The sequence below is a fragment of the Erythrolamprus reginae genome, chromosome 1 (genome assembly GCF_031021105.1).
Source record: "Erythrolamprus reginae isolate rEryReg1 chromosome 1, rEryReg1.hap1, whole genome shotgun sequence".
Classification (NCBI taxonomy): Eukaryota; Metazoa; Chordata; class Lepidosauria; order Squamata; family Dipsadidae; genus Erythrolamprus; species Erythrolamprus reginae.
The window spans coordinates 345,788,863-345,811,201 of NC_091950.1; the positions used below are offsets into that span (position 1 = coordinate 345,788,863).

At 36.2% G+C, this 22,339-nt stretch overlaps 1 protein-coding gene across 11 annotated transcripts in view; it reads left to right on the forward strand.

Annotated features, from left to right (window-relative positions):
* Positions 1–22,339, forward strand: part of BIRC6 (baculoviral IAP repeat containing 6) — a 165,159-nt gene that overhangs the window by 139,171 nt on the left and 3,649 nt on the right. For all 11 annotated transcript variants that reach the window (XM_070734154.1, XM_070734156.1, XM_070734158.1 and 8 more), the window contains 8 exons: positions 8,058–8,268; positions 13,429–13,574; positions 14,325–14,435; positions 15,840–16,057; positions 17,112–17,273; positions 17,742–17,819; positions 18,375–18,563; positions 21,939–22,073. In XM_070734154.1, the coding sequence (XP_070590255.1) occupies positions 8,058–8,268; positions 13,429–13,574; positions 14,325–14,435; positions 15,840–16,057; positions 17,112–17,273; positions 17,742–17,819; positions 18,375–18,563; positions 21,939–22,073 (1,250 nt within the window). The remainder of the gene's footprint in view (positions 1–8,057; positions 8,269–13,428; positions 13,575–14,324; positions 14,436–15,839; positions 16,058–17,111; positions 17,274–17,741; positions 17,820–18,374; positions 18,564–21,938; positions 22,074–22,339) is intronic.

The window sequence follows — 22,339 nt, forward strand, 5'->3', positions numbered from 1 at the left end:
CATAGTTAAGTAGGATGGTGCCGCCCCACCTTGCTGTGAATGATGTCAGGTTGGCCATGCCCACTCAGTCACATGATCCCACCAAGCCACGCCTACAGAACTGGTAGGAGGAAAATTTGAATGTCATCTCTATCCTATATGCCATATCAGACAAATGGTTGGACAACCATTGGTCTGAAATGATATAGGGTTTCTGAATCCTGTTTGAGCAGGGGATGGGACTAGAAAGACCTCCAAGTCCTCTTTCCTATTGGCAAGATGAAATTCCTGTAATTAAAAAAAAAACAATTTTACCAAATGCTTACTCGGTGTTTTGATACTATGATAATATACTATTCCTGTAACCAGCAATCTGTGAAAAATGAAAACATCTAAAATCATAGATATGGGGTGGAGAATGACATTGAACAAGCCTATTGCTGAGCTTGCATTTCAGGGTTAGAACCTGCATTTTGTCGTTTTGACCAAACTGTCTGAAATTATTTCTTTTTCCCCTTTGTTAAAAACAATGTTTCCCTCTCTTGTACAGAGCTCTCCAGGCAATCAATTCTTTGCAAAGCAATTGAATATTGAGTGTTAATTAGACATTTTATAAGAGATCTGCCTCCAGTTATTGTTTAAATAGAAAAAGCAAAAGTCATTAGATGTCAGGCTTCATGCAGGCATAGCTTGATTCATGAGTCTTCAGACATTCACACACACACACACACTCTCCCCCCCTGTGCTTAGTAACTAGCTAACAGCAGTATTTTCAAGGACCCAGCATGATTAGATTAAAGCTTTATAGCAGAATTGAAAAAGAAACATCTATGCAGAAGATCAACTATTACAGAAGGCAGAAATCAGCTGCAAATGTGCTGGATCTCACCTGTTATCCTTTCTTGCTATTCCTTTCTTGCCATTCCTCCCCACATGCAATAAAGAGATCGATTGCAGTGTGATTATTGCATGGTGAGGTTATTTATTTTATGAAATAGAACAAAAAGAAAGAGGAAAAAGTATCTTTACATAGCAACCTGATCTGCAGTCCTTTGCTTCTTACCTTATCAACTTTAGCCCTTATATGCCACCATGTTTTCTTTTTTTCTTTTTCTCCTTTAAACCTGAAGCAGCCAGGAGCATCTCCCTCTCCTACTGTCTCAGTGTGGGAAACTGGAAGACATTATTCCTTTCCATGTGTTTGTCAGCACATTTTCTTTGGAGAAAAACTGTTAGCATTTAGCTATGTTTAGCTATGTTAGCATTTAGCTATGTGGGTTCAACTTGTAAATAGTGATGTGTTAATCTCTTGTAATTCTTTGAGTTTTCTATCAGTACAGAGTTGGAATAATGTCTGGGATGAAATGCTGAAATAAGTCACCAGACAGTTCATTTAATAGTCCTACTGTTGTGTGGTTATCCAAATCCAAACTTTTTTTAATGAGAGCTTTTTTTATGGTATTGCCCATATTACAGTTTTCTTAGTCATTCAATCAGTTGCAAATGGTATATGAACTCAATCAGTAAGAAAGTCCCCTGGTATGAAAAATACAATTCTTATTGAGTGACAAAGGTAGTAAATTTCCAAAATAAAAGTAAATAATTATTATACTTTTCAGGCAAGGTGGAAAGTCCTTAAGGTAAGAAAGTTGTTGGATTCTGGCCAGCGGTGTGTTGCTCCCGGTTCGGACTGGTTCTTAGAATCGGTAGCTGCAGAAGCGGGAGACTACCCACCTGCCTGGGATGCTTCTGGTAGCAAAAATATTTACAACCCACCACTGATCCTTGGTTAGAAAGAGGCATTGGAATTGTCTGTTTTGTTTTGTTAAATTCTGCCTATCTGATTCGTTGTGCAGCTTAATTTTTTCTGATGGAGGAAAGAATGGAATGGGAATAGGAATAGAATTATTTATTGGCCAATCAAAGTGTAATTGGACACACAAGGAATTTTTTTCCAGTGCATAAGATATCTGTGTACACTCTAGCAACAAGTGATAAATCATGATCACAATCATCATAAAATGTATTCATCATAAATCATAAGATAAAACACTGAGCGATAGATAAATCATACTAGATTCTAAATAAAACTACACTGCTCAAAAAATAAAGGGAACACTTAAGCAACACAATATAACTCCAAGTAAATCGAACTTCTGTGAAATCAAAGTGTCCACTTAGGAAGCAACACTGATCGACAATTAATTTCACATGCTGTTGTGCACATTCAACTTTGTACAGAACAAAGTATTCAATGAGAATATTTCATTCATTCAGATCTAGGATGCGTTCTTTCAGTGTTCCCTTTATTTATTTTTTAACAGTATATATAAATTGTAAGATACAAGCAACAAAGTTATGGTCATAAAAGAGATGAGAAGGATAATAGGAAGACAACCCTACTAGGTAATTGTACAGTGCTGTAGAAATTAGTTGTTTAGCAGAATGGTGGCATGGAGGAAAAACTGTAACCTAATCCAACATCAGAAGAGCTGCAAACAAATCAGAATCATTGTTTAAATCCTGGTGTTGGAGTCTGAGATATCTTTCCATAGTATAGGAGTAAGTGACCTTGCTTGCTGTCAAACTTGTTGCAGATATGTTTTAATTCTGTATTTTTCAGATGCACAAACATACATATATATAATACAGTTGGTAACTATCCAACAGTAAAACTTTAAAGGAAGTTACATAAAAATTTGATTGTACCCAGAAAGAGAAATGCCTATGTAAAAAAATCAACTATTAATTGTATTTGTCAGTTCTGAGGTTTTGGTCCTTGGTCTCTCTTTCCCAACTTGAAATACAGAGGGCACTATGCCATATTTACATAATGGTCAAGTCTAGTCTGTAACTTTTATTTCTTGTCTTTTTAGATTCAGACCTTATAGTAACACTTGAAATGTTGTAATTTAGACCATGTCTTTTAGTGAGTTTATTAACATCATATGTTTAAGAAAATGTACTACAAAAGCAAAAACAAGGGAAGTTTAAAATTTTAAATTACGGTACTTGGGCATTATGAGAGCAAAAATGTGACCTCTGGCAATAATTTTATGCTTTGAAGATCTAAACTGACTAATTATGAAGCAAGAAAATGGATTCTAGCTATTTTAATTGACTAGCTGGAGTATCTATCCTCTCTTGTAAATCTTTGGATAGTTAATGAGATTCCTGCACATTCTGTTAACTAAGACACTCTCAGGATTCTTTGTTGTTAGTAGTACTTTTTCACAAGTGAATGAATGAATGAAATATTCTTTGGATGGTATTTTCAGTGACTACTGAAATTATTACTGAATGTACATATGAAGACTACAGATAGATTTTTTTGGGGGGGGGGGAGACTTTGGTTCAGTCTTCAATGGTAGTTTGTGGCATCAGAAACTTAAATGATGAAAAAACAGGATAAAACATCACTGTCTGAATAAATGTTATAGCCTTTATGATTTCTTAATATATGAATGATACAGAATTGATTGAAATCAGCTAATGAAGATGAGAAAGAGCTCCTAACATAGAAAAGATGTTTATTTGAAACCAGATATGATCACAAATATATCCTTGACAATTGAACATCACCTTTTATTCTAAGCCTCAATATACATTGTCACAAGAGAATATCCTAATCTCATAATGCCAAAATGAAGTCCCACATGTTACAAGTTGAATGGGTTGTGTGTGTACCATTTTTACCTTTATCTGGGTATTTAATAGTGTATCATTCAGAGTTGAACTCAAATTATGGATTAAGATAGAAGAAACAAAAGCATTATATCCTTTGAGTAAGTTATTAAAAGATGTTTATAAAATTGTTGTACATACTTTGTGTAGCTTCCATTTGGTTCTTTTGATTAGCTTGTTTTGAGGCACATGGGAAATATTGCATAATAATGCATTTTCCATTATGGTTGCAGATGCCCTATTCATTGTGTTCTTTGAGACTGCATTTCAGATATATAAAAAAGGATTTTTTAAATGTCATCTGTATTTGGTTAAGCTATACTTGGAATGTTAAATGGTTTGGAAAAGAATTTAGAGCTGCTCAATATTATCTATTTAATGGTTCATCAGGCTAGGTTATTCTTAGTTAGGAAAATCTTGGAACAGTAAAAAATTTAGGAATACAGATGCTTCCAATTAATGTATAGCTTACAGCAAAGTTTCTTTTTCAAGAGACATTTCTCCATAAACTTTGCCCAGAATTAATGTAAATATCAAATATTAAGTATACTGTATTGGGAATTTTGCAGCCGATTAGGAAAACCTTTGATTAATCAAGTTAAATAATCTATATAGTTTAAGCCAACTTTTTTGTTGAATAAATGTGCCATTAACTTTTGAGATTAAAAATACTATGGATACTAGGGCTATTTTAGGATTGGAATTGTATATTATAAACATAGTGTCAGTTCAGATTCTCAAGGTAATACCAAAATCTAATGTGAGTTTCCCAGATAATAAGGCTAACAAATGTTATTGTTTTGTACTAAGTGATGTATTCAAATTTCTTTTTGTCTTCCCCCCATAAAATGTTAAGAATTTAGATAATACTACATAACCAATTTTTAATTTTGATAAAAGATTTGTGTTTTTGTATAAATCTGGGCATTCTATGCAGTTCCCAATTCTGTACAGTACAGTATTAGCAAAAGTTTACTATGCAAAACTTTTATAATACGTAACAAAACATTGAACTGTAGCTCTTCTCCTATATTCGTTTTGCAATACATTGAGTCTGAATATTTGGATATCCAACCATATTTAGTGACATTTTTAAATATAGCTAACAGTTGAGAATATCACAGTCCCAAATCTTGAACTGTTAAAACCTTATCTACCCATTCAATGAATTTTTGCAGGAAGTGGAAATGCCTAGTCCAATGAAGAAAAGGACTATGCATGACATGATAGGAGTTCTCCCAATATTTTGAGGGACTATCACAGAGATGAGGGGGACAACTTATTGTCCAAAGCATCTGAGGCCAGGACAAGAAGTAACAGGTGGAAGATCATTAAAGAGAGATCCAACCTAAAACTAAGGAGAGATTTCCTATCATTGAGAACAATTAGTCAGTGGTACTACTTGCCTCCAGAAGTTATGGGTACTCTATCACTGGAGGTTTTTAAGATGGTCGGCCATTTGTCTGAAATGGTGCTTGAGCATGGGATTGGACTACAAGACCTCCAAAGTCCCTTCCAACTCTAGTATTCTCTATTGTATATTCCATCCCACATAATTCTGTATTATACACCCACTCCGTATTTGGTTACTCTAATGCAGTGTTTTTCAACCAGTGTGCCGTGGCACACTAGTGTGCTGCGAGACATGGTCAGGTGTGCCGCGAAGCTCAGAGAGAGAAAGAAAGCAAGAGAGAGAGAAAGAAACCAAGAGAAAGAAAGAAAGAAAGAGAAAGAGAGAAAGAAAGCAAGAGAGAGAGAAAGAGAGAGAGAGCAAAAGAGAGAAAGAAAGCAAGAGAGAGAGAGAAAGACATAGAGGTAGGTAAGGAGGGAGAGAAAGAGAGCAAAAAAGAGAGGAAGGAAGGAAGAGAAAGAAAGAGAGATGGAGAGAAAGAAAGAGGAAGGAAGGGAGAGAGAATTTTTTTGTCCAAACTTTTTTTAGCCCACCCCCACCCCGCTCAGTGTGCCCCAGGGTTTCGTAAATATAAAAAACGTGCCGTGGCTCAAAAAAGGTTGAAAATCACTGCTCTAATGTCATTGCTACTAGAAGTGTATAAAACAGATATATCAGTGGAAGGCTAAATCACAAAATTCCACTTTGCTTATTTTTAATGTGTCTTACAGTCAAACTCACTGAAAAAGGCAGTTTTGCTTTTTTACTGCTGACTGTTGGTCAGCAGTAAAAGTAAACTGTTCAGTCCAGCTTAGCTTTCCTTTAGCTTTCCTTTAGTAGTGCAATAGGCAGAACATTGAAACTTATAAAGTGATGCCTATGAAAAGGTTACTACAGTGGTCCCCCGATCATTGCGAGGGTTCCGTTCCAGGACCCCTCGCAATGACCGGTTTTTCACGAAGTAGCGCTGCGGAAGTAAAAACACCATCTGCGCATGCGCAGATGGTGTTTTTACTTCCGCCGCAGCAGCGAGGAGCTGAAGATTGGGGTTTCCCCACCGCCCACGCAAACTCCTCGCTGCCGCTCGCCCGCCCTTCGCCCGCCCACGCCGTTCGCTCGCGCCGCTTCCCAGCTGAGTCCTGAAGCCAATTCGCTTCAGGACTCAGCTGGGAAGCGGCGCGAGCGAACGGCGTGGGCGGGCGAAGGGCAGGCGAGCGGCAGCGAGGAGTTTGCGTGGGCGGTGGGGAAACTCCTCGCTGATGCCCGCCGCTTGCCCTCCCGCCAGCAAGAGGGGGAAGACCTAGGGAAGCCGCCCAGCAGCTGATCTGCCCGGCGCCATCTACGCATGCGTGCCCATAGAAAAAAGAGTGCGCATGCGCAGATGGTGTTTTTACTACCGGGTTGCAAAATCGCCATACTGTATAGCCGTTTCGCAATGATCAGGATCGCAATACCCGGGGGATCACTGTATATGCAGCCATTGAGGAGTGAGGACTACCTTTAGCCAATCTTTCTGCATTTGCTTTATTAATTTCAAACCGTAAGACAGCCATACATAATGATTGGAATGCTAGAAGATACAGTTTCAGATGTCCAAAAAAATGATTTTCTGGACCACCATTACCGAGTCATCTTCTTTCAGACCAGCCTAAAGGATATTTTTTTCAGAACCCTGCAGAAAAGGCATACGCACAAGGACAATCCTGTTTCATGCCCCCCACCCTCCTCTGCATTATGATGTGGCATTGATGCTGGATAGACACCTAGGCTTTTATCTGCTTTGCCTAATTAAAAAATTTATCCCGTTCTTGAAAGACATTGGTATGTCAGTGACGCATGTGCTGCTTTTCACAAGCTTAGACTACTGCATTGCATTCTCCTTCAGGCAACCCCTAGATAGAAATTGCAATTGGCCCAGAATGTAGCAACATAAGTTATAAATAATAAGGTTATACACAGCATTTTAATACACACCATTTTAAAGCCTAAATAAAATCCTTTCTAAGTATTAAAGTTCAGGTTTTGTAAGTGACACAAAATATGGTTTGTAGTTTTTGCCACGGGAGATTTGCATTAATAGGACCAATCAAGAGGCTTTGCCAATGGGAAAAATATGATTGGAAACCAGTAGCCTTGTTTCACAGCTGTTTCAGCTTGAACTTGAAATACAAGGGAAGAATTTTTGAATTTTTAGAAATATTAGTGCAGATTTGCCTAAGAATAATTTATAATGAGTGAGTTGGACCACAGTAAAGTGAAACAGAAGGTGAAGAAATTGTAGATTAACTTCAAAGATGACTTATAGGTAGTAAAATAGCAAAATTGAATTGTACTTTTAGACTGTTATTTTTTTAAAATGACGATACTTGATATACTTTATTCTCAAAAGCACAAATAAGGTCAGAAATGTATCAGCATTCAATATTTGAAAATAAATCACTGTTCTCAAAATAATATAATCTGAAGACACAATTAGAATACATACATATTAAGATATATTTTGAAGTTGTATTTATTCCATGAATTAATGTCATAATTTATTCATAAAATTATCATATACATCTGTATCTTATACTTCCTTGTTCCATGAAAGTAAGCAACTTTTAAGACTATAGCTATTTATAGCCAGCATTCCACAAATTTGACCAATGCCCCTTTAAATCTGTTACAATTAATGGCTGTTATGATATCTGATGAAGGAAACATAACTATGTGTTGTACAAAGAAAACCGTTTTTATTCTTCTTGAATTTATTCTTCTTGAATTTATTTTTTATCTTGAATTTGCACTTTTAGATCGTTTCTTTTTATACTGTCAATGAACAAATACTGTCTTATGAACAAAGCTCTGATTTTACAATTACAGTTGTTCAAAACACCAAAAGCATTCTAATTTTGTCTCTGTTTTCAACAAACATTTATAAATAGATATTTTATTAACTAAATAGAATCTAACAAATGTAAGTAACTGGAATTTTATTATATTTCTCCCTTTTCTTCACTAGTTTTGGATATGGCAAGGCATGTGCCCCTCTATAGAGCTCTTTTGGAACTTCTCCGAGCCATTGCTTCGTGCATATCTATGGTACCATTGTTGCTTCCCCTGACTGGAGAAAATGGAGAAGAGGAAGAGGAGCAGTTAGAATCCCAAGCTTCGGTTGGAACTTTGTTAGCTAAAATGAAGACATGTGTGGATACTTACACTAATCGATTGAGGTATTTCTTGAGATTGATTGGTTGATTTTGAGAAATAGCATAATATAACTACTCTCCAAACAAACTCAGGAGAGCCTCCATTTATTTCCATGATTTAAAACCGAAAATTTTTAAATAAGGACAACTTTGGTTTATAGTGTTCCCTCGCTTTTCGCGGGGGATGCGTTCCAAGACCGCCCGCAAAAGTTGAATTTCCGTGAAGTAGAGATGCGGAAGTAAATACACTATTTTTGGCTATGAACAGTATCACAAGCCTTCCCTTAACACTTTAAACCCCTAAATTGCAATTTCCCATTCTCCTAGCAGCCATTTAGATTATTACTCACCATGTTTATTTATTAAAGTTTATTAAAAAAAATATTTATTAAAGGCAGATGAAAGTTTGGCGATGACGTATGACATCATCAGGCGGGAAAAACCGTTGCATAGGGAAAAAATCCACGAAGTATTTTTTAATTAATATTTTTGAAAAACCATGATATAGACTTTTTGCGAAGTTCGAACCCGCGAAAATCGAGGGAACACTGTATTCTTATTTAAAAACAAACCCCTATTTCCCATTAGAATAGAATCTGAAAGAACATTGCCACATGTAATAAATCCCAAGCAGTTGAAACTTTTTCCTTCCAACCATCAGTTCTGATTAAAAGTAGTAATGTCTCATAAAAAACCTTTCTAATTACCTAAGAAATGGATTGTACCAAGAATGCAGGGGATCAATGCAGTGAAATAGTCAAGGAAATTGACAAGAATTTTGGCAGTGTTCCAAAACCTGAATTCCCCCTTCAATATTTGAGTCATGGTAATTTGTTATGTATAGAAAACAAAATTAATGTTATGTACAAAGTGAGACATAAGCCAACTTAATATATAGTAATGGGCAGAGATCTATACCTAGTACATTTATCCAATGTTAGCAATGTGTCAAGCACCAAAAAAAGAGAGACATCAATGAACAAAACTGAACATTTGAGAAATTCCTTGCATAACTCTAGGAAATTTCTTTTTGTAATAAAAAGATGCTAGAAATTTTGGATACATTAAAACAATAATATACAGTGGTCCCTCGACTTGCGCGTTCTCGATTAGCGCGAAACGCTGCAACGCGGTTTTTCAAAAAATATTATTTAAAAAATAAAATATTAAAATATTATTTAAAAAAAAATAAAATATTAAAAAATAATTTTTTTTTTATTCTGTTCCCTGAATGGAGACCGCCGGCCGCTCAATCGGGCCGGCAGGGAACAGAATGGGGCCTTCCGCGGCGGGGCTGGTAAGGGGGGGAGCCGAGGGGGGAGCCGAGCCCAGCCCCGTGGCATTCGCTTTCCTCCCGCCGGCAGCCGACTGATCGTGGGCTCCTTTGCAACCTCGGAGAGCTTCCTGGTTTTCGTGAGCTTTCATGCCCCGGAAGCTCTCCGAGGTTGCGAAGGAGCCCACAATCAGTCTCGGCTGCGGGTGGGAGGAAGGCGAATCCCCCGTGGGCTCCGTTACATCTTCCGCTGCCAGCCAGGCCATGCTGGCGGCAGCGGAACAATCGCTGGGTGGAAGGCGTGCTCGGCTCTGCCGCTCCAGCCGCTTTCGGCCGAGCCTCCCCGGCCAAGCAGCCAGGGAAGTCGAGCCAGGCGTGGCGGCGGCAGCGCTGCTTCTCCGGTCGCCCGGTCCTCTCCTGCCTCCTGCGCCGATGTTCCCCGCTGCGACGGAAGGCAGTCGCTTGGCTAGGGAGGCTCGGCCGAAAGCGGCTGGAGCGGCAGAGCCGAGCACGCCTTCCACCCAGGGAGTCCTGCCCTTTCATCCCCGCCGACCACAGGGGCGAGGGGTGGGGATGAAGGGGCAGGACTTCCCGGGCGGAAGGCGTGCTCGGCTCTGCCGCTCCAGCCGCTTTCGGCCGAGCCTCCCTAGCCAAGCGACTGCCTTCCGTCGCAGCGGGGAACATCGGCGCAGGAGGCAGGAGAGGACCGGGCGACCGGAGAAGCAGCGCTGCCGCCGCCACGCCTGGCTCGACTTCCCTGGCTGCTTGGCCGGGGAGGCTCGGCCGAAAGCGGCTGGAGCGGCAGAGCCGAGCATGCCTTCCGCCCGGGAAGTCCTGCCCCTTCATCCCCACCCCTCGCCCCTGTGGCCGGCTCATCCAGGGGGGCGTGTGTGGACTAGCAAGCGACAAGCGGGACGACCAAGGGAAGGTTCCTTCAGCCGCCCAACACCTGATCCGCGCGGCAGCAGCGAGGAGCCGAAGATGGGGTTTCCCCTTTGCCTTTACCCCATCTTCGGCTCCTCGCTGCTTCCGCGCTGCGGAGCAGATCAGCTGTTGGGCGGCTGAAGGAATCTTCCCTTGGTCTTCCCCGCCGCCCACACGCAAACTCCACCATCTGCGCATGTGCGGCCATGAAAAAAATGGCGCACATGCGCAGATGGTGGTTTTACTTCCGCATCCAATATAACGCGGAAATCGGTTAGCGCGGGAGGTCTTGGAACGTAACCCCCGCGCTAACCGAGAGATCACTGTAAATTGAGATGACCATAAGAAAATTAAGAGTTGATCTGAATTCCAAAACAAGTGTATTGATATTCTAAAACAAGACAAAAATTATGAAACCAAATTTAATGTTTTAAATCAGAGGTCCTCAAACTTGGCAACTTTAAGACTTGTGGACTTCAACTCCCAGAATTCTCTAGCCAGCATAGCTGGCTGGAGAATTCTGGGAGTTGAAGTCCACAGGTCTTAAAATTGCCAAGTTTGGGGACCCCTGTTTTAAATAATCGAACTACACTTAACAACAACAGCAACAACAGAGTTGGAAGATGTTAAAAATTCCAGTAATTTTCTCCTTAGTTCTAAGTTGCTTCTCTCCTTGATTAGTTTCCACCCATTGTTTCTTGTCCTACCTTCAGATGCTTTGGAGAATAGCTTGACTCTCTCTTTGTGGCAACCTCTGAGATATTGGAACACTGCTATCATGTCTCCTCTAGTCCTTCTTTTCATTAAATTTCATAGGGACAATAACCATAACAACTGTCTACACCTTCTTAAGGAAATCCATCTTACTCCAATTAAGAGCTCATGTCCTGGGATCATGCTGAATATTAAGTTGGTGCTTCAGTTGAATTATAATATTTATCAAGGCACACCTAATTTTTAACTGGTTTTTAAGCATAAAGGAATTGGAGAAAAAAGACCCCTTCATGTAGATTAAAAAAACAACTAAGTTGATTCTAAAAAAAATTAAAACCTGGTATAAATAGGAATTTTATGGTAAGTTTTGAACAGTTTATTTCTCCAATGGCTGGATTTAAATTACTGTATATTCAAAGCTTTCAGCATTACAAACTTACCTTTCAAATATTTATGAATGTATTGAAAAAAGAAAGAAATTGTTGGTTCTTATATGCACACAGTTTCTTACTGTGCTAATATATGCATATTGAATATGCAAATAGAATATAGAAATTTGAACTGAAATTTACTTTGATAGCTGAAAATTATACCTTAATTATTAAATTTGGACAAAAAGAATAAGATCCAAATAAACCAAGATTCATGTTGGTACATTCCTAGCCTCTTTTTCTTTCATAAAGGAACTCATGCAGATGTCGGATACTTGTGACACCTTGTCATTGTTCTTCAGAAATAAATAGGTCATTAATGAGTCAAACCTTTCCAAGGAACATTTTAAATAAGTCCTTGAGGAATCCCAGCATCAATGACGAAAAAATGGAAAAGTATCTTTAATAAGAGAACTAAAGAAATTTAATAGGTTCCCAAAATATACTGTATTACATGTAGAAAAAAATGTAAAAGTAGTCAGTATCTTTCTCATTGAACATAATACAAGCAGAAAGCATTGGGAGACTATAATGAAAATTTGTTATAGGAATAATTTGAGTAGAATATATTAAAACAGAATATATTAAAAACAGAAAAGTTATTCCATTGATTCCAAAGATTTTGAAAATAATAGTAATAAGGGAGAAAAACATTATTGCCAAAAGAAGAACAAATAGGCATATGGGCTATCATAGAAAAGCAGTTTGTATTAGGTTTTAGAATGAAAAGTGTGCAAAAATCTGGGTCCAGAGAAAGGATGTCTTTTTAAAATTTAGTAAGAAGAGCAGACCAAATATAATACAAATAAAAGAATGTAATAAAAAGACAATAATAATAGAAATTAATAATGTTAATGTCTCATGAATTATAAAATAACTAGAAAAGGGAGCAGACTAAAATATGTTAAAGCAAGCATTCAGAATAAAGAAAATACATTACAACAAAAATATCCAGAATTCAGAAGTTGGGTTAAGAAAATCAGATCAAATTATCATTCGTATATAATGAAAAGCTTTTACCAGAAGAAGGTTTTATGTTGAACAAAAATATTATTTGTTATACTGTATATAAAAGACAATTTAAAACCCGATAAATAAAAGCAGTAAAAACAAGAAGAAAAGTCACAAGCTACTAGCTTTATTAAGAGTTAGATAACAAGTTGAGTTAAACATAAGAAAATAAATGAAGAAAGTCAAATCAATTAGACACGAGGTACTTAAATTTAACTGCTGATATTTACACTAATATTCCATGTATGTGTTTTGGAACTTAGCATACTAATAATTCTAGTTTCTGAAATAGATTTTATACACTTAGTTTGCTAGAATTTGAAAAGGCCTTTATTTATCAGCATTGTCTTGATAGGAAAAAAAAGCAAAGAAAATTTGGATAGAGAAAAAAATGAAATAAAATTTGTATATACTGTATATATACATGCACGGGCACACAAAAGCTTCATTTGTTGGGGCTATGCCAAGTCTTAGAAAAAGCTGCATTCCAAAAAAATCAGCACCTATATTTGAAGTTTTTTAATAAGTTTGTTCTTTAGATATTGAAATTACTGCTTTGAAATCTGTTTCCAGCTGTCTCAATGTGTACATAGGAACATTAGCAGTTATAGCAGAAGTGTACAGCCAAAACTAGAGAAAATTTTCACGTAGAAAATTTATTGCTTCATTGCTGTTTTGTTAGAAATGTCCTGTTTATCAGTTTATCAGTTTCCTCATTTTAAAGGCGCACTCCTTTCAAGACATTCTGTTTAAGACATGTTTTCTAAATATTTTTACTTCTGTCAAAGTTTTTTTTAAAAAAATCTTGTCCAATTTTGACCTATTCTGTAGATCAAAAAAGGACAAGTCAAAACCCGGAGTAAAGTCAGAGACTTCAGATCAAGAACCAGAGGGGCTGACTCTTTTGGTGCCAGATATCCAAAGAACTGCTGAAATTGTTTACGCTGCAACAACAAGTTTGCGTCAAGCTAATCAAGGTAAATGAGCATGAATTTTTGTATCCCATCTTTCACCAGTGTACAGATTCTCCATAAGATTGTGGTAACAATGAGTTCAGAAATGGAAACCTTAAAAAACCTATGGACAAGTAAAAAATAAAGTGCAATCATTTTTAAATGTTTTAAAAAATAATTAAATGTTGACTAATGTGTAAATATACCTGGGCAAGAACTTTTTCATTCTTCCTGAGACATAGAAAAATGAAACATTATCCCAAGTTCTTTTGAATACATGGGCTAAATGTATCACACACAGACTATGTCCACCCCTGCTCCGCAAAGGGAAAAATATCACGATACATCACATGATGGCTATGTGATGCCACAAGTTTGACACCCAGACTCTAGGTTGATTCCTTTTGACTCAGACCCCAGGCTGTGCCACTCACTTTACACACATATTTCTTCCTTCCATCTGGACTACTTTGCTACAGACTAGAATTGCCATCGAAGAAGACTATGCTATTAATACAGAACTACTGAAGCTTTTATTCACTATACTTTTGCTTCTCTTTAGAAATTCCTGTGACAGGAATAGGACCAAGAACAAAGTTGGATCCAAAGAAATGCCATTATGTTTGACTTTAAGGCTATCAGCATAGTGTCTTCACAATTAGGATGGGCCTGTTTTTTGATGATGCAAAATGATATTTCTGAATTTTGCAGTAAAAAAATACTATAGATAAATTTAACAGTACTTTATTGAATGTTATATATTATTTACAACAGAGAGAAAATTGGCTGAATCCTGTAAAAAAGCTGCAATGAAACCCAAGCCATTGTCAGTTTTAAGATCTCTTGAAGAGAAATATGTAGCTGTAATGAAAAAACTGCAGTTTGGTAAGTAAATAATCTATATTATAACATTTTAAAAATCCCAAAGGCATCTTTGTGACTTTTGTTGCTTTGAGGTTTAATTTTCAAACACATTTTTAATGAAATATCTATATAAAGATTGAAAAAGTGTTGTTTTTATTACTCCTTTGTAATCCTTTCAGAATGTGTTTAATGATTTAGACAATACAAGAAGATGCAATCACCCACAACTACTATTTTTGCTATCACAGTAAATGAGGTTGAATGTGTATAATTTTAGAAGAGCTGTGCCTGTGTGTGTGTGTGTGTGTGGTGTGTGTGTGTGTGTGTGTGTGTGTATATATATATACATAAACTTTATATAGTAGATAATCAGGGGTGGGCTACTGCCCGGATGGGGGGGAACGCAGTGGGGTAGAGAAAATGGAGCTCCACCCCAGAACACCCAATTTGCACTGAAGGATGTTGAAGGAAAATGCATAAGCCACACCCACAGTGTGGTAGTAAAAATGTTGGTAGCCCATCACTGCCTCAAAGGTGCATATAAGTTAAAATTTGCCCCCCTCCCCCATTGTCAAAATTCTGGATATAATTACCTGAAATTTAGTACAAATTTACTACTTGTAATGGAGTAAGAGAAAACCAGGAACACTAGCAAAACTTTCAGGGAAATGCAATAAATTTAAAATAAGCAAGAAAAGTAACATGAAAATATATTTTGGGAGGCATTTCCAAGAATAAATGTTAGTGAGCCAGAAACAGTATCATAGTTTGAGGAAAACTATTGCTATTTTATGCTTTTTGCATTATTTATGTTTTTGATCACTGCTTTTGTTTTACTTTGTTTCTATTGTTTTAATTGTTAGCTGCCCGGAGTCATGTATATAGGATGGGCAGCTATAAAAAGCTTGTGTGTTGTGAGAGACAGACAAAGGGAAGGAGGGGGGGGGAGAGAGAGAGAGACTTGTTTAATTCTACTTTGCAGGGAAAAGGGAGAATATGGGAAGGAAAAACTAGCACGGTTAACACTTACAATAGGAGTATGTCTTTATTTCCTGCTTCTAAGCACCAATAGGCAAAGATTGGCCAAAGATTGAGAAAAGTGCTGGACTAAGGAGTGTCTTGCCCTAAACCAGGAGAGCTATCCTTGTTCTTACTTAGCGTGATAATTTACTCACCTTCTCCTATAATTATTGTTATCGTATCATTACTGTTGTGTTCTGGAAGAATATATAGGTAGAATGACATCATAGTTTTCAATTACACAGTATGCAGAGGTAGTGTTGTATATATGAACTTGGGAGATTTGGACTGATATTTTAATCTTTTAGAATTGTTTGTGAAAATATTTTTATTAAGTTTAATTATTTTATCCAGTTAAAATACAGTTTTGCTCTAAGTAAGAATGTAACGCTTTTTATTTTTTAGACACTTTTGAAATGGTTTCTGAAGATGATGATGGGAAACTTGTGTTTAAAGTAAATTACCACTACATGTCTCAGGTGAAAAATGCCACTGATGCAAACAGTGCTGCTAGAGCCCGACGTCTTGCTCAAGAAGCTGTAACGCTTTCTACATCACTGCCACTTTCTTCATCATCCAGTGTTTTTGTTCGCTGTGATGAGGAGAGACTAGATATCATGAAGGTAAAGCCAGACTTACATCCATTATGCTAGTTAAATAATATTGATATTTATTTTGTGGAATTCATTGGATCCGGGAAGTGGCAAGGAGCAATTTAGCCCACTACATCTCTTTTCTACCTGATAGAATTTGATAGTTCAGTTAGTTAACTTTTCAGGTCTAGTTTTTAAGCTCTTATGGCAGTGGTCCCCAAACTATGGCCCGTGGGCCACATGCGGCCCGCTGAGGCCATTTATCCAGCCCGCGCGTGAGTGACAGGAGCACATCTAATTTTCCATGAATAAAATGCGGTATTTTATTAGTAACTAATATCAATCATCAAAAAAGTTGCAAAAGTTTTTTTTTCTAATTTTGTCATCCAGTTACATTCATTTTCTTTTAATTAAATTCCCTCCTCAAAAAAGTACAACACCAATTATATTTCTAACTTATTAACCATTATGCCAAAGTGCTTCCTTCTTTCTTTATACATTTTTCTATAAGCCAAGAAAACCTTGTATAGCCAATCAGATGTTAACAAAATAAAATTAAAAACAAAACATAAACATATATGAATTTCAGACTTCTTTCCCCCTCCCTCTAAATAGTACGTTCCCATTTTGGTTTTTACTTTTAGATAAGGTATGTGCAGTGTGCATAGGGATTTGTTCATAGGGTTTTTTTTATACTCCGGCCCTCCAACAGTCCGAGGGACAGTGAACTGGCCCCCTGTGTAAAAAGTTTGGGGACCCCTGTCTTATGGGAATAGGTTTGCCAGAAGCTCTCTCCTAAATTTGTTTTAGTTTTATGAATGGAAAGATGACAGTATTAAAAAAGGAAACAGGAGAGAGAATCATTGAAATAAAAAACCAAAGAGAAGTGAAAATTCTAGGAAATATCATTAGCTGCAGGTAAAAGAAGCTTTGCCCATCTGGGAGAAAGAAGAGCCATTCAGAAATAAGAGTAAGGGTAAATTTATCCCAAAGTGTATGCTAAAGTTATAATTTCTATGGCAAATTGTATTGAGATCTGGTTTGCTTTGATTCTTAGTATAACTGAATGTAACTTTTTCAAAAGGTTTTGATAACAGGCCCAGCAGACACACCTTATGCAAATGGCTGTTTTGAATTTGATGTGTATTTTCCACAAGACTATCCTAATTCACCTCCACTTGTCAACCTGGAAACAACTGGAGGACACAGCGTGAGATTTAATCCAAACCTATACAATGATGGCAAGGTAAATGGTTTGTCAATCTCATTGAAGACCAGTGTGATGAAAGCAAATCTTCTAATCATCCTTGGTGAAGGTGGCATCTACAGTTTTAATTTAGTAGGATGAAAAATATATTAAGATCACAATTTGCTTTGTGTAAAATAAAACACCATTGCCTGGAAGGGCCCCATAAAATATTATTAGGTAATAAGTATATTTATATAGTCAGATCCACTAGTAAGTAGAAACCAGTCTCTGTATATTGACTATATTTCTAAAATCAGTATATAACATCAGAGTTTATTTTCAGTAGAAGACTATGACAGTGGGTTTTATAATATACTGGTCAGACCTTGAGGACAGAGGAAGACACTTTACCATTTCTTAAATTACATAGCACTCATCAGCTTTGGACAGGAGAGAAGCTTGTGATAGCATTTATAAAGCCTATAGGATTGGAGTCCTGAATGGTTCAAAATTTGCTATTTTCAGGTTTGTTTAAGTATACTCAATACCTGGCATGGAAGACCAGAAGAGAAGTGGAATCCTCAGACATCGAGCTTTTTACAAGTATGTAATGTTTTCTTCATTAGTGCGTATAAGTCATGATGTTGCAATACAAACTCTACAACATTGCGCCTAATGTCAGAAAGCAAGTAGATCATTGCATGAATATTTTTATTTTTCCATCATGCATCTAGCCCCAGATGCCTTACAATCAAGCTGGTAAGCAGAGTGTTTGCATTAAGATGATTAAGTGTTCTATTACAAAATGCAGATTACTCTGTCCATCATAAACATATTTAGCCATAAAATATTTAATCATTTAATTGTTTTGTGTTAAGAAACAAATGGAAATGGATCTATATTGACAAGAAAAAAGTGGCAAAAAAGCCATCAACTGCTTTGTGAGCTTTTTTGGAAAAAAATTAAAAACACATTATCACTGTGTTTAACTCCTTTTTAAGGAGTTACAATAGCATACAAGCACTTAAACCGAACAGAGTATCGTATTGTTAACATGAATCGATTCCTGCAAAGGGCCAATATTTCAGTTATTTTTAATTAATTCTTCATTACATATGTATGTTGGCCTACATGAAACATTTATTTTTCTTTCTATAGGTACTGGTCTCTGTGCAATCGCTCATTTTAGTTGCAGAGCCCTATTTCAATGAACCAGGCTACGAAAGATCTAGAGGAACTCCAAGTGGCACACAGAGTTCCAGAGAATATGATGGAAATATACGGCAAGCAACAGTTAAATGGGCAATGCTTGAACAAATCAGAAATCCTTCCCCCTGTTTTAAAGAGGTTTGTGATTGCAAATGATCTAACTGTTGTAAATCTAATGGTCTTCTATTGCATCATAATGTAACCTAGTTAAGGATATGACCTAAAATACATCTTTATCGTGGAGATAAGGCATATCGATTAAGAAGCCATTGTTCCATTTCTCACGCACTGCTCAATTGGATGCCCATACTTTTCTTGTTGTTCCTCAAGAAGTAGTATTCATTCATTCATCAGGTGGGGAATAGACCAAAACCTATGGAAACCTAACAGGACAAGAAGTAGACTCAAAACCTGTAGGACCCATTGGGGCAGGATGTAGGACTGCTGCAGTGTCTCTGGGTGTTTCAGATTGGTTTGTAAGTTCCTTTGCTCAGCACCATCAAAATTTTCAGTGCTTTTTACATTGAAAATTACCTGTACAGCGATGTGTGAATTTACTAAAACTCTATTTTTCAGAGTAATATGCATCTCTTCCATTTTCCCTACAAGAGTAATTGTTCATACAGAAAAGTACTAAAAATAGTGCTGCAAATTTCTATTATATAAAGTGAAGCCTCATTTTAATATAAGCTTGGGGATGCCAATCATTCATAAATATCTGTTTAAAAGAACTAGCTATTCTCAGAGTTTATGGGTGGATAGATGTGGAATCCTTGGCTTGTATATATTTGTACATATAGTGTATTCTTTGGATGGATGGCAAGTAGGGATATGTGTGTATATACATACATACATACATACATACATACATACATACATACATACATACATTTTTATATATGGTGTATTCTTTGGATGGATTTGATTTTGTTTACTTAAATGTGTTATGTATTTTTTATTTTTTGTATTGTTGCTTGTTTTTATATTGTGAGTTACCCAGACTCATTTTTGCAGTCAGGCAATGTCTAAATATAAATAAATAAATGATATAATTGCCATCAATTTGTATAATTTCTGCAATGACCTTATTTGTACAATTGAGAAACATGTACGTTTTGAAAAATTGAGTCACAGATGTAATATTTCTTTCTGCAAATTTAACATTATTTTAAAAACATATTTTAAATTAAGAACATTTTTTCATTTATTTGATTGCTCAGTGACCTGTATCAAATTATGCATACTAACAAATGTATATATATTCAAAGAAAACAGTAGGAATATCTTGTTTTTTTGAGATTAGGTAACCAATTATGTTCTTGCTAAATAAAGTAATAATTAAATCTTGTTCACTTCCTTGAAGTTTCCTCTGCTCTATATTTGCTTTGTTGGGAGTAGCATTCCTAAAGCATTTGCAATTGTAGAAATTGGCAGTAGAAACTGCATTGCTGATTTATAATTAAAACAATGGTGAGCCTGAACATTTCACAGAAAAGGGCTTTGATACTTTAAATACAATGAAAACAAGCTTCCACTTTTAAAGGCCATGAAATGTTTAAGACAATGCTAATGAAATACATAGTTGGCTCCTGTTCTCCTCTTACTATCTGTACATTATTTTACTTACTGCCAAACTTGGAAGTGACCTTCAAAGCTTCCATTTGGAGCCAAAATAAATCATGCATAGCCTTGTTTAAGATTATATATGTGTCTATCTCTCATCATCCATCAGTCATATTATCCCCACTATTATAATACATTAGTACTTAGTTAACTCCTTGTGATTTTTATTTCTGGCATAGTATATATAGTAGGCACTATTGCCAACTCTCTCTCTCTTTTTTTGCAAATTTTTCTAAACTATTATGGACAGTTAATAGGCGCAATATCTATTGGAATATTTTACTGCAAAATGCTAATAGTTTTTGGTCCCTTGGAATGAAATTTGTCTAATAGAAGCATTAAATTAACTAACAGAAACATAAATAAATCAGTGCATGCATTCCTTCAATTGTATTAAAGGCTTGAGAATTGTTCCACAAAACTATATGTTCTTAGCAAATTTTCTTATATTTTTTGTAATCTTAATTGATCATAAATAATATTCAGAGAGGTTTGTTTTTAAGCCAACAATAATAGAAAGATAATTTTATATCAATCATTGCGTTTCTATCTTAATTTTGAGGTACCAGGAGCTATCATAATAAATCAGAATAGAAGCATCTCTCTTTTGCATAAGATATGGTTTATAAATGCAATAATACAATAAATGTAGAACAAATGTCTAAAGCTACTTCATGCTCCTAGTTAAATGATTTTATTTTTTTTAATTTGATAAGCACTAAACCTGCATGAAATTCAATAAAGAACTCCTTTCCTTTCAGTTCTTTAAAATCTTCTCAGTTGAGTGGCTAGTAAACGGGAAGAATAGGAGAAGTAACACGATTCAACGTATTGAAATCCATTTAACAATTGTTTAATCTGTAATAAAACTTTAACATCAGATTAAAATACTGTAAAGAAAATGTAGCTAGGAATATGAGCTTGAGCACAAATAAGTTTACTCATTATGAAGTTTTTTAATTATTTATTTATATCCCATTTTTATTATTTTTACAAGTAACACAAGGCAACAACCATATGTAACACAACTTCCTTCTCCTATTTTCCCCACTACAACAACCCTGTGAAGTGAGTCGGGTTAAGAAAAAATGACCAGCCCAAGATCACTCACGTCTTGCAATGACTAAGGCAGGACTTGAACTCACAGTCTCTTGCTTACTAGGCCAGTGCTTTAACCACTAGACCAAACTAGTTTTTGTTGATCCAAAAAAGTAAAAGGATCAAGCTACACGGTTGCTCCCCCTCCGCCGCTTGTGGGAATAAATTTGCATCAGTATCCATTGATCTCACAGATACTCAGATATTGAAGGTCATACAGGGCAAATTGGTAAATCGAAAATATTCTGAGCTACTCAGGTTCATCATATCGTAAACTCACACTTTTTGAAGTTTGTTAAACAAAACATTTAAATGTAAATATACAGAATTATATTTTTGTAACTGAAAACATTTGTTCTTATCTTCTAAGATAAGACTTCCTAGAAGTTTATATGAGAATTTCATTAATGAAATTGACTAATGAAATTATTCAAACCAATTAGTTAAACCAGTTTAATTATTTAATTCAATTCTCAAGATTGTTAAGGAGCTCTTAGATAATTTCCTATTTAGAGAGTTGTTTATATTTAAAAAAACATTTCTCATCACAAACATAGTCTATCAGCAGGGCTTAAAACCAGCCATCTCTTTTACCACTGCATTTGCCTGATGAACTTAGGAAATGAAGCAGTTCCTTCCATGTTTGTGAACATCAGAAGCATTGTGACATTGTAATTGCTCTTAATGCATAGGATGGCTGTATTAGATCTGTATATATTAAACACTTTGGTAGTTCAAAACTATAAATTAATAGCTAATTCTTATTTCTGCTCCTGTTCTTTTTTTGTATAGGTTATACATAAACACTTCTACTTGAAGAGGATAGAGATAATGGCTCAGTGTGAGGAGTGGATAGCAGATATACAGCAGTACAGCAGCGATAAACGGGTAGGCAGAACTATGTCTCATCACGCTGCGGCTCTAAAGGTAAAAAGCTAACATCATTTGAATTCATGCCTATCTTCACCGTGAGTGAGTGAATGAATGAATGAATGAATGAATGAATGAATATATTAAAGTAGAAAGTTCTTTAAAAATTAGGCCTTATGAATACTAAAACTGTTGTCCGATTGAATTGTTTTATTGTCTTTTTTCTTCCTTTTGGTTTGGAAAACATTGTAAAATATCAATTAAATTGCACAATCCTTCTCTAAACCAGACCTTTCTCTATTCAAGGTGTTCCTGTCATTTAT